Source organism: Haliotis rufescens, unplaced genomic scaffold (genome assembly GCF_023055435.1).
Source record: "Haliotis rufescens isolate VD_foot unplaced genomic scaffold, xgHalRufe1.0.p SCAF_105, whole genome shotgun sequence".
In the NCBI taxonomy this organism is placed as follows: Eukaryota; Metazoa; Mollusca; class Gastropoda; order Lepetellida; family Haliotidae; genus Haliotis; species Haliotis rufescens.
In genome coordinates, this window is record NW_025963786.1 from 916,842 (window position 1) to 929,691 (window position 12,850).

A 12,850-nucleotide genomic window follows, 5' to 3' on the forward strand; every position below is an offset into this window, starting at 1 on the left:
ATTTTAGGAGCGTTCCTGACCTTTTGCAGCCACTGACAATCGCTACAAATAAACTTACAACACACTCTACTGCCACACTTCATCTATGCCTGATAGCATACATTGTTATAGTGTTTTTAATAGTTGAATAGGGGGGCATGGGTGGCCCAGTCGTCTAAGGCGCCGCGATTTGCTGTGCAGAAGTGCGTCCCTTGGGCACACCAGAAATCTATGATTGTAGGTTCGAATCCCGGTTCGCTCCGATTATGTTTCTAGGTTTGTCAGCACCATACCCGTGCTCGTGGGTTTCACCGAAGTGGTAAACGTCTGAGACCTGCATCACTTCGGGCTTTCCTCTCACAATAAGCTGACACGCCGCGATATAACTGGAATAATGTTAAACCCAACTCACTCACTCACTGATAGTTGAATAAGTGAGTGAGTTATTTTAACGCCCATCTGAACAACATTTCACTAATATCACTGCGTGTCATCTTGGTGTATGAGGAAAGTCTGAAGTGATGCAGGTCTTAGACCCACGAACACGGGTATGGTGCTGACAAACCTACACACATAATAAGGACGAAGCGGAATTCGAACCCTTGATCATAGGCTTCTGACATGCCTAAGAGGTGTAACTTTGCATTGCGAATTGCGGCGCCTTAGACGACTGTGCCACCCGTGCCCCACTAACAGTTGAAGCTACCACACCTTGAGCATGAGGCATTGTGCAGCTAGATTGACCACCGAGTCACACCTATGATGGCTTTAAAGGAGGACTGCGCTCGGTGGCCTGTTCCAGTTAAGATCTTGACGTTGTAATTTGTGTAAATTGTGAGTGCAATCTGGCATTCATTAACTGTTTGATTGATAAACAAAATACAAGTTGAGTTTGCAGATCAAGTGGTGTGTAGACGATTTGATTCACACTTGCTTGTAGTGCGACCTTACCCAGGAGTTGTCTCAAAAAAATTCTTGTTGATTTAAGTCACTGGTGTTTTTGTCATTCGATAGCAAAATATTCAGTACATTGCGTAATTGTAATTTGATAACTTTCCAAATTCCATTGTTTGCAATAATCTAGAAAAGCGTGTGAGTCCAAATGAACAACACTGTCATTAACTAATGATACAACGAATAAGTATTTTGAGACAACCCCACGATCAACCACGTGGTCGATTTGACCCTGAGGTCATGAGTTAAAATAAGACATAGAGTTATCTATTTTTCATATACCTTTTATTCTGTACAAAAAAGATACAAAATTATGATATTTGACATACATTTGTATATTTAAACAATGAGAGATCGAAGCAATATAGTACAAAATCTCTCGCGTACAAATCATAGTTACCTTTAAAAGGCTTTAAATCACATGATACGCCACAAAGCTAAAGACAACATCAACTAGGTCCATTTTCTCAACAAAATGTAGAAAATTGAAAATGTGAATTAAATTTTAAAAACCATTACATCTTATGGTTTAAGTTATATTAAGTGCAAGCAGAACGTATAGTACAAAACAATCTAGGAACAAGCTTTTGTTCTGAAAATGGACCATTTTGTAAAAAATATTTGTTGACAATAAGAAACTTTCGTTCTCATCACTCACACTCACTCATAGTCGCCTTTCAAATCAATCGCCAGGAACTCTCATAGCGCCTCACACATATAGAGACAGTAACAAAATCTAGAATACGATTAAATACGATCAGTGTAGAAAAATACTAAAGCATTTCATGAAAAGTGAGACAATCGTTCCCTTTTCTACATGAAAACATGTTGACGAACATCACGTATTTACAGTAATATTTACGAAACACCATGGTACATTTCGAGAACCGTTCTTCAGATCGAATGATGACCTATACTAGCAAAGAGTCTATAATTGCAGGCACAGCAGCCATCATGGGCCAGATTTGCTTAGCTGTTCTACGGTTATAGTAAAGGATATAAAAATCTACTGCTGCAGACAATGACAATAAGACATCAGTTATATTTAATCCTTTTGTCTTTATCGTGGAGCTGTGTCAGAGACGGTTTGTATTCTGGCGTTATTTCGACGGCCTGTCCCAGAAAGTCTATAAAGTTTGTTTTCACACCATGGGACGCCCGTCTCTCACATCTTAACTATCACAATTGATTGTGACGGGACCACACCTTCTGTCAGTCAACGTATTGTCTTTGGATGCACACACGGCACACAATTTACTGTGGTGCGGGGCGGACCTCTTTGCCGTCCCTCCATCTGGAGTAGTGCCTCCAGTGACGGAGGTACCATTTAATGAGGTCACTAAGAGAAATGAAAGATTTCTTTGTGGTGCCTTTAGATCCTCCTATAGCGAGTCTTCCGTCGGTGGAAGAAGTGTCCAATACTGCCGTCAATGTTGACGTCATCTTGCTGGACTGAGAGCTCGTGCTGCTTGTGGTGCTCGTGCTGCTGGTTGATTCTGTGACGTCATCAGAAGTGTCGTCTGCGGATGTCGTCTGTTCGACTTCTGTGTCGTTACTCGTGGTTTTTACGATTTCAGTGACAGTTGTTGTGTTTGATGCATCAACTTGGATTTCAGATTCTGTTGTATTTGTGGCGATTTCAATTTCTGTGGCATTTTCGGGTTCAGCTTGAGTAACATTGACTGTTGTCACTACAGTTACTGCTTCGGGTTTTGTAGCGTTCTCTGAAAGGGGTAGATGTTTCTCATCAACTTCTACTGCTTTATCGTCCTTAGATATGGCATTATCAGATGGAACAACGGCGTCTTTGGCGGCGTTCCCGGCAGCGTCCTTAGCAATAGGTTCAGCAGTAGTAGTTGTAGTTACGGCCTCAGTGACGTTCAGTGCAGGGGTAGTCGTAGTCGTAGACGTTGTGGTTGTGGTGGTTTCGGTTTCCGCTTTTTCAGTGACGTTGACAGATTCAGTAACATTTGGTGCTTGTGAGGTTATGGTTTCATTTTCTGTGTTATTAATTTCTGTTTTGGTAGCTTCTATCTTCTCAGTCGTAATTGATTCTGTAGTGGTCGTGGTCTCCTCGGTCTTGTTCTCTGCTGTCGCAGAGCAATTGTTCTTCTCAGTACACAGATCAGAGACGTCTTTCAGAAGTGGAACGGCTTTCACAGTTGCTGTTTCTTCTTTGGTGACGACATCGGCAGACTCAGATGTGGTGGCAGCTTCAGATTCTGTCACAGTCGTTGTCTCATTAACCGTAGCTTGGGTAGTTGTTGTAGTAGTTGTAGATGTTGTGGTGGTTGATGAAGGTGCAGCAGATTTAGCGTCAGTGATGGTTGCGTTGATGTCTTTCGTGTCAGTCGTGTTGGAATCAACAGTTTCGGTGACGATTTCAGCTTCAGTGTCATTCTTTGAGACATCGGTGACTTCTGTTATGTTCTCGGTTTTTGGTGTAGTTTTAGTTTCAGGTTCAGCTGGCTTCGCCTCATCTTTCATGATCAGGTTGGTGATGGTGTTTTCAGTATCATGGGCAGAAACTTCCACCTCGCCAGATGACTCAATTTCTTCTGTTTCAGATTCAGTCTCTTCAATCAGAGTTCCTTTGGATTTTTTACCTTCTTTGTCAGCGATAGCCCACTTATCAAACACGTCACTACCGCCCATCTCAGTATCCTTTGTCATCTTGCCCTTGTCATATGAGGCGTCGACCAAGTTGTCGGGGTATTCATCACTGGCTTGTCTGGCTACCAAATGTTTACTCTGCATAGCATCATTCAACATCTTCATCATGAACTTCTCAATTTCGACATCTTCAACGTTGTCGGTGTTGTGGTAATCCCTAGCGTACATGGACTGCTGGTTTGCGGCGAATCTGTCGGATGCAAGGAATGGGTTGCTGGCAGGGGGAGCGTCCTGCTGGATCTTCCTGGGGTGACTGCGTTCGCGTTCCGCATCAGAGCCGAAATCGAAAGAAGATGCTCTTGATGTGTCTTCGGGAACGGTAGTCGTGCTATTTACATCTTTCTCAGTGGTGTTGGTGTCATTGCTTGTGGAATTGGTTTTCTCGATGTCATCCAGGGTTACAGAGTCATTAGATGAAGAGGTTAAGTTGGTGGTTGTGATGGTTGCGTTGGTGTCGAGTAGGATTGAGCTAGTTTCGGGTTCAGAAGATGGAGCTTGGCTTGTGGTGGTAGCATCACTTTCAGCAGATGAATCTGCCTTCACTGTGGTGTCATCAGAGTCTTCGCTCATGTTGTCCCAGATGCTTCTAGCGGAAGCCGTAGGGGCACCACTGGTTGAGGATGAGTCGGATGGGGGGCTGGAGCTGGGGCTGGAGCTGGAGCTGGAGGTAGAGGGGGCATCAGTGGTGTCAACTTCATCGACTTTCTTCTCAATCTGGGCCTTCTTTCCATTTGAGAACAGTTCAAGTCGGTCGAGTTCAGATCCCTGTCTGTCACTGCTGGTGTAGAAGAGGTCAAAGTTCCAGTCCTTCCAGGTAGATCTGGTCTCAGAGGCCCGGGTCTCGTACACCCAGCTGTCAGTGGAGGTAGGTGGTGTGGATGGAGTGGTGGATTCGGTGGTGGTGGACTCGGTTGTTGTTGTCTGCTCTGAGGTGGTGGTGTCAGCTACGGATGAGGTTTCAGGGGCGGATGAGGAGGCGAACCTGTGTCCATATCTGTCATAAGAGCGAACGGTCACGGCGATTTTCTCTGTAGCATGAGCTGTTGTGGAGTCCACGTCTTCATCGTATTTCACCTTTCTTACATCATTTTCAATCGTCTCAAGGAATGGAATCTTCTCAGTGGTGGATTCGGTGGTTTTGACCTTATTTACTTTATTGAACTTGCTGTCTCTGCTGTCCTCATCAACCTTATTGACCTTATTGATTGAGTTAAGGGTCTGGGGGTGCATGCGGCGTCTCATATTGTTGAAAGCGAAGTAAGTCTTGGCGCGGTAACCTTGGATACAGTTGACGTTATGGGGCCAGTTGCAGACGAGGTTCTGAGAATCAAAGAATAGACCAGGGGGACATCTTTTCTGGAATGGGCGCCAGTTGTTGCAGTGGTAGAAGGTGTGGCAGTTGTCGGGGTCGGTGACGTAGGCGAACGCAGAGGTACATCGGACTTTACCGGAATCACTGTCGATTCCTGAAAGTATTGAACAAAAGGGCTTCATTGCTGCTCTATGATAGAAGGAGAGGGCGGGGCGTGGGGGACTGTAAGTCAATATTTAATTATCTGTTGATATATCACTTCAAGAGCAATTAATCGTATCAATATTACAAATTATCCATTTCAAATCTAGTCAGATCGGGGGACTACAGAGACTCTTGCATACTACAAGGATCCTATTATGATATTTCTCTATTAGATGTTCTTCAACATTTTACTTTAAATTGAAACATTTGGATCAGCTGTCCAGGGTATGTGCCACCCTTCACAGTACGAAATAGCTGGATGTTCAGGGAGGTAGGACTAGTACATTCTACAATCGGTTACCTACCTGTACACAGCCCGAGATAAAAGCGTAACCTGTTAAATGAATAGCTTTGGCGTCTGCCCAGATGTTAACAAGCAGCAATGACATTGTCATGATGAATGACATGCAGTTTAAAAAAAATAACACTTATGTATAAATCATATTTTAGCATTAAAACCGTTATACTTACAATACAATCGTACGAAACGTTCATTGGCCCTTATTTGATTCAAAAGTGCAATTACTGATCGCAATTTTGTGATGATTTGGATGGAATTAAACAATTTTATGCTTTCAGTTTGATTTAATAAATATGAATGAGTGAGTGAGGATGGTTTTACGCCGCTTCTAGCAATATTCCAGCAATATCACGGCGGGGGACACTAGAAATGGACTTTACCCGGGTCTTCGGCGTGACGAACGAACGCTTAAACCACTAGGCTAACCCATATAACCAAATCTGGATGATATGAGTGAACTATCAAGCCGTTGATGCAAAGGCTTAGAAAGCATTTATGCAATGAAAGCGTTAGGATGGCGATACTCTATTCACAACTTACTGTTGTCCTCAAAGGGGGACCGCTTTAGAACATTGTGCTTAGGAGCCTGGGTTTGAGATCTAGCTTCAACTTCCTTCTTGTCTACTGTTTTGAAGGACTCGGTGGTCTCCTTGACAGCAAGGGGTGTGCTGGTTTCATCTCTCTCAGTCTCGCCGCTCTCGGTGCTGTTACCATCAGTAGGATTCTCACTGGCGCGCATGTCAGTTGTATTGGTTGTCTCGGTGGTATTTTCGTTAGATTTCTCAGTGGAGAAGTCGACAGTGGTTGTGGCAGCGGAGGAGGTTTCGACATTAGTCTCTTCCTTCACGGTTTCAACCTTCTTCGGTGTCTTGGTCTCGGTGGTAGTTTCGGTTTCAGTGGTCGTCTGCTTACTGCCGGAAGTCGTCTGCTCGACCTTGGCCGTCGAGGTTTCAGTTGCCTTGCTGGTCTGGACTGTCTTCTTGGACGTCTTCTGTGAATCGGTCGTTGTGCTCTTCTGAGAGTTGCTTGCAGCAGCTCTAGATGTTGAGGGTGTGTCCTGCTTGGCCATTGGGGCGACTACGTTATCCCCTTCGGCGTCGAAGATTTGAGGAATGCAGGATCGAGAGGAGTCCCAGACGCAGACCTTTGCTTTGGGTTCGAATACCAGACCGTTGGGGCAGGATTTGACAAAGAAGCGTCCATCAGTCAGGCAGTGGTAGTACTTGCGGCAGTCTTTAGGGTCGGCAATCAAAGCCTGGTTCATTACTTTAGGGCAGTGAAAGGACATCGTGACCTGCATCACTGCAATAGAAGGAGAGGGCGGGTTAGTTGTTGCATACACTTTTAGGCCGTAGTTCCTTGTATCACGGGATTAATGCGGTTATATGTTGTGGGGACATAGTAAGCGAATGAGTGTCAACTTAATGGTGTAGGAGAGCTAAAGTTAAAATTTACCACAAATGATTCTTAAATTCAAACCCTCGACCAGCGGATCCTGGCACGGCTAAGGGGAGCTACTATGTATCAAATATGTACTGTACACTGAAGTATAATGTATTTAAGTATGACTTAGTCGGATTCGACCAATCGACTCTGTTTTGGTAGAGATTTCTTATGAATATGGAACGGGTTTTGTCGTTTTTAAATAATTAAATTGTCTCTTTGAATGTGCAGCCAAACTTATACTGTTTTCAAAAAATATACAGCAACAAATATGTGATGCAGCAGTGATACTCGAAGATAGTGTCCCTGCCAGTACAAGACACATGTATGTACTGAACAAGGAGTAAGACAAACTATTCCACATGAAGAATATAAGAGCATTAGGTTAATTAGACTTTCAATCACAATGCTTTGCTTGAAATGGCCAACTTGAAGATCCCTTAGACACGGATGCTCTTTTGAATACTGTTTGCAGACCTGTCCACATTAGATGCGGAAACACAACCTTAAGACTACAAGGCTGCAACTATTTTTTCAGAATTGGCACAACCTAGTACCTGCCGTCTGTGTGCTACTGCCAAGATACACATGGCAAGGAACCTAGCCACAATATACTACACAAGTCACACCGAGGCTTACTCGGCTCACATCGAGGCTTACTCTGCATAACTCAAGTCACCTGGTTTCAAGGCTAAACTTTACCGACTTTGAAAACGTGCCAGGTGTATTCAAAACGGTAATAGACGCTACGTTTATGAGATGGTGTTGACAAATGGTGAGTCCGACAAAGCTAATCTTTACGAATATTAAAAACTTGCGGACCTTGTATTTGTTTTTAGTGAGTGAGTGAGTGAGTATTGTCTTACGCCGCTTTTAGCAATATTCCAGCAATATCACGGCGGGGGACACCAGAAATGGGCTTCACACAATGTACCCATGTGGGGGAATCGAACCCGGGTGTATGCGTGACGAGCGAACACTTTAACCACTGGGCTACCCCAACGCCCCATATTTGTTTTTAAACATTGTCTGATAATGATATGAACAGCAGGGGCATGCGAGTCACACCGCTGTAAAAGTTTCACGAAGCTATCTAATTTGAATATTAACAACATTATTATTATTTCCACACTTGTAAACCCGAACAAAAATGTTTGAAGTGTGTGTGTTGAAATTGTTAACTTAAGGTGAACTACATTTCATGTATTTGAATATCTAAGGACGTGACATTATTTGATGAGGGCATGTCAACGGTCACGTGACCAGACGCTTTGTTTTGGCGTAACGTTGAAGGGACAGACGTATTGTAGGCGAAGGCTTGATGACAGAGTGAATCTCGTGTCTATAAAAGTCATGTTCGTATAAACAGGGCGAATACGGAAGACTTGGGAGGCATATTGACCGAATCTGCCGCCAGCCGTGGACACTCCCTATTTGAAAGGGCAGTGTAACAGATGTAATTTATGTATTTAACCGGGTTGTTAATATAGCGCGGCAAATATTTCAAGAACCTAATAGGAAGTTTGTCACCCTTTGTTCATGGGGCTGTACAGGAAACCTCGATAATCCGTACAATCATGTTAAGGACGTATATATACAAATTCAATTCACCGGTAATATATAGATACAAATATAAATTTGGTTTACCAAAAACGTTCCCAATCCGGAAACCAGTTAATCCGGAGAATTTCTCTAGGGACGGTACCGTCCGGATTAACAAGGTTTCGTTTTAATCAAACATTTAACTGACTTAATGAATGCATTTATATATACTTAACGTATCCTATTCTAGGTTGACCATACATATTTTAAAAACTCATATAGTTTACTGAGACAAAAGGTTAAACCTTATGTCGACACACTGCGAACGGGTTCGATTCACCACATAGGCACATTGTGTGGAACCCCAATGATATGGCTGCAAATTCCTGATAAATCTACTTGTAAAAGATAAAGTTAGATTTCTGATATATAAATGACAAAACCAACTGGACACCGTATTCTGTTAAACATGCCAAAGGGTAACGGTAAATTAACAGGGGTTCTGCCCAAAGCTGTTTGGGGAAAATAAATCCCTTACAATCTATCTAGCCCTTGAAAATGGATTTGAACGCTTGGATGTTAAAATCGTTGACTTAAAAAAAATAGTTTCAACATTTAATTGATTTCAACATATGGATACTGAATTCAAACGTTTCAAACAATTCTGGTTTTTATACTTAAATAGCTTGCAGTCATTTTCTTAAATTTCACACGCGCTATTTTTAATTCAAAATACGAATTCAAATTTAAGAATATGAATCACGGTGTAGCGTTGTTGCTATGAGGATTCCTAGGCATTCGTGCCACCTAGTGGGGAAAAGTTGACAAAAGCTTTGAGTTGTTGATACAATCGATGAAGAATTCCTTTAAAGACTGTCAACACCCGCGGGTCGATAATAGAGAAACAACTAACTCCGACCATGAAATATTTTGACCAGCGGTCAGCAAATGATATTGTCAACAAGGACAGTTATTGAGCGAGATAACGCTGAAATGTTTGTCGAAAACATAAAACTCTGACGTTGATGGCACTCGTCATAGTAAGTGAATTCAGGTTTTGACATTTTTCAACATTGTTTACTGGTGAGGAATCGAGACAACTGTCGACACGGGCATATTTCAAAATAAAATTCAGTGGCCATAAGCTGAGAACTGTCTGAGGCTTCTGAAATGGTGCTAAACTATGTCGTAATGCATGTAACTGTTCTTCTCCTGGTGTTGTAGTTTCTTAAAGGGGAGCTAAGCTGGGCTAATTGTCAGTCCAAGCGAAAATGATTCAAGTCGCCCAAACACCACTGGTGTATGTGCTAATTCTAATTTATTAGGTACATAAATCTACCAGCTAATTAGAAGCCTAATTACAGAGACTCGATGCCTCAGGTTCACACACAAAACTCTTTTCAATGTCCAGATTTAGGAAGACAATTGCCACCAGCCCCTAGACCGTAGGCCCTATTTAAATGGAATTGCTTGACTTGACTTGATAGACTTCTTAAATATTTGATGAAACAAAACATTATTCAAGAAGTTTACTTGGAATAAAATACGTTCAGTCAGCACTGGATTTGTGAAGTGTATCTTAGAGGGGAACTCGACTCGGGCATTTAGGCATTCCAGCATGATTAATGCAATCGTTTACACCAACCTTTCTGCTGCTATCCATATTCTTGTGTCCCCCGCCCATATACTGCTAGAATATTGCTAAAACCTGTGTCAAACCCGACTCACTCACTCACTCGGGCTATTTGATAGTCATAGCGATTTTGATTGAAGTCTTTCAAACACAATGTTATTTGTCTACTGACTTAACTTAACACTGAGAATGTCTCAGTAACACACACGACTTGAATTACATCGGAATCTAGACTTACAATGGACGATAGAAAGTAAAGTAGAGTGCCCCTTTTAAATCCTTATGCACTGATGCCAACAGTCTTCCACACAGGATAATCTCTGAACATGAAATAAGTAAAAAGCTATCACTGTGAAGGACGTATTGATATACTATGTTAATTTTAAAATCAAGGGAATGTCGAAAGTTAAATACTACTTGATACAACTAATTCTAAATAAAGAACAATTGACCAGCGTCTTCCTAACAGGATAATCCCTGATTGTAAAAATAATCTGAAAAGCTGTCACTTTGAAGGACGTATTGGTATAATATCTATTTTTTAACAAGGGAATGCCGAAAAGTTAAATACTACTTGATACAACTAATTCTAAATAAAGACGGCGTCAGCAGCGTCAATACGGGGACCAGCGTGGTCGCTGCAAGCCCAATCTCTCCAAACATACTGCTTATGACACTTATACATTGGCGGATTATATTTTTAAATCGGAAGTGTCGGATTAACAAGGGGAGACGGGGTACAAGGAACAAGCACGAGACGACAAGGGGAGATTACCCGATAATCCTTGCTTTCCACTGAAATATTTAACAAACAGGGCTGCTAATTGTTTAGTCGACAGTCTCGGCACTTCGAGAATCCACCAGGATTAACGTGATTTACACCTTGAACTGGGATTATTTGATTAACGCTGGAGAGAGAGCTGGGCTGTGTGAGGGATGCGCGCCTTGTCCTGACCGATGACCACAACGTTAAAATGACCCTACCAGAAAAGACCAAATCAAAAGCACTTTATATTATTTTTTAGAAAATGTCCATTTTTTTCATGACCCTCCCCATATTTGTGTAATATTTTTATGATCCTCCTCTGGTGACTTCATATCTTTGGTGACCCTCCCCTGATTCCCTCTGACATCAACAAATAACAAGTAACATTCGAAAAACATGCGCATTCATTGGAGAGAATTACTGTGTATTATACTTATAGGAGATGAGAGCCAAGTACTACTAATGAGTGAGTGAGTGAGTTAAATTTAACGTCACATCTGCAATATATCAGCCATATCTTGACTATTAATAATGAGACATGGGAACATTAAAAAATATTATATCTTCAGTAAAAAGGGGTCTTACAATGCTTGTACTTTGCCAAAAGGATATAGCCATGGATATGTGTAAATCTCTGTCAGTTAATAATGTGCTTTCTTAAAATCGGGGTACGTTACGGCGATAACTATTTCAACAACATATTCATTGTTATTAATTTTCTTGTGTCTAAAATGATTATGTTATGAAAACCAGCTTGATATTTGCATCATGGATAAGACCAGTCAGCGTTTGCGTATCCTATCCTATCCTCTGTTGGTAGTTCTAAAGCAGATGCATGTAATACAACCTTGCAATTATATATTCATATATATTCTACTTCACTAATGAAAGTATAACTCCTTGCGTTTCACATAACAAGTTAGACCATGTCACAAGTGTATATCAATTTTATACACTACTCAACTTTTGATAGAAATATCTTTCATACACTTATTAAAATTGCGCATATAAGTCAGTTTTGCCAACCCGGGGCAATATCATACGCTTAGACAACCGACTTTATATAGTATTCATTTTTTTTATAGAAATACATTTCGTACAATTTTGAATACAAATACAAAGACAAATCAGTGGATGAGGAAGGAACAATGGCATCTTGACAGTACATTCTATGCACTCATCAAGTTTTGAAAGAAATACATTACATACAATTTACAAATGCATCTAAAAAACAGTCAATGAAGATGGGACATTAGCATACGTACAGTAAACCAATTTGAAGTTCTATTTAATGTTTGATAGAAATTCATTTCATATAATTATAAATACATGTAAATGTTGTGGTCAGTCATGCCTAGACGAATATTCCTATGACAAGTTGAGTAGTATACATCCACAGTAGGTATCCGAGAGCACAGACTTACCTCCCAATATCACAAGAAGTGCCAGGAGCCTCATCCTTGGTGGGGGCAAACCAGATAGATCGGCCATAGTAGAGGAGTCCAGGGAAGATGGAGAACAGAGGGAGCTGAGAGGAGACCAAGACACCTAGATGTATACAGTGATGCGGCTTCAGCTGGGCAACCAACTCAGAGAGCCACTACAAGATGTTGCTCTGGAGAGAGGACTGAGAGAAGATGCTTCTACATCGGCAAGCGGGGTCTTTTATAGCCCTGTGTCTGTTTGTTTGACGACAAAGAAAGCGCTATGTTACAATCGGGCTATTGTCAACACGACAAACTCCTGCTTCGACTGAAGGGTAAACAGTCTTCTTCGTCTAGGTTGGCTAGATTTCTTTTGAAGTAACTGCCCACAACAGAAACGACTTGGACCTAATTTCTGGTCCGCTTGTAAACAGCGCGAAAATCCGCCGCTAAAACTCAAGGTATCTCTATTGCGTGTTTTTTCCCCTTCAATCGTTGTCTCAAGCTAGGCTTCTGCACTGAGAGTTAGACGAGAAGCTCTGATGGCGAGATTCAGCCCGCATGTTACAGAGGTGCTAGGCAGCCATGCCTTCACCATCAGCACGTTGACAACAAGGTA

General features: G+C 41.8%; 1 protein-coding gene across 1 annotated transcript; it reads right to left on the reverse strand.

Annotated features, from left to right (window-relative positions):
• Positions 1-1,201: 1,201 nt before the first annotated feature.
• LOC124112722 (serine-rich adhesin for platelets-like) lies at positions 1,202-12,455 on the reverse strand. Its single transcript, XM_046472849.2, has 3 exons — positions 12,232-12,455; positions 5,964-6,725; positions 1,202-5,072 (listed from the first exon to the last, which is right to left on the reverse strand). Exons 1-3 carry the CDS (start codon positions 12,296-12,298, stop codon positions 2,188-2,190), a joined length of 3,714 nt encoding a protein of 1,237 aa, XP_046328805.2. The 5' UTR covers positions 12,299-12,455; the 3' UTR covers positions 1,202-2,187.
• Positions 12,456-12,850: the final 395 nt, after the last annotated feature.

Coding starts and splice junctions, on each gene's coding strand:
- LOC124112722 (XM_046472849.2), bottom strand. CDS start 12,298: ATGGCCGATCTATCTGGTTTGCCCCCACCAAGGATGAGGCTCCTGGCA. Junction 6,726..12,231: donor ACTTCTTGTGATATTGGGAG/GTAAGTCTGTGC, acceptor CTTCTATTGCAG/TGATGCAGGTCACGATGTCC. Junction 5,073..5,963: donor GTCCCCCTTTGAGGACAACA/GTAAGTTGTGAA, acceptor CAATACTTTCAG/GAATCGACAGTGATTCCGGT.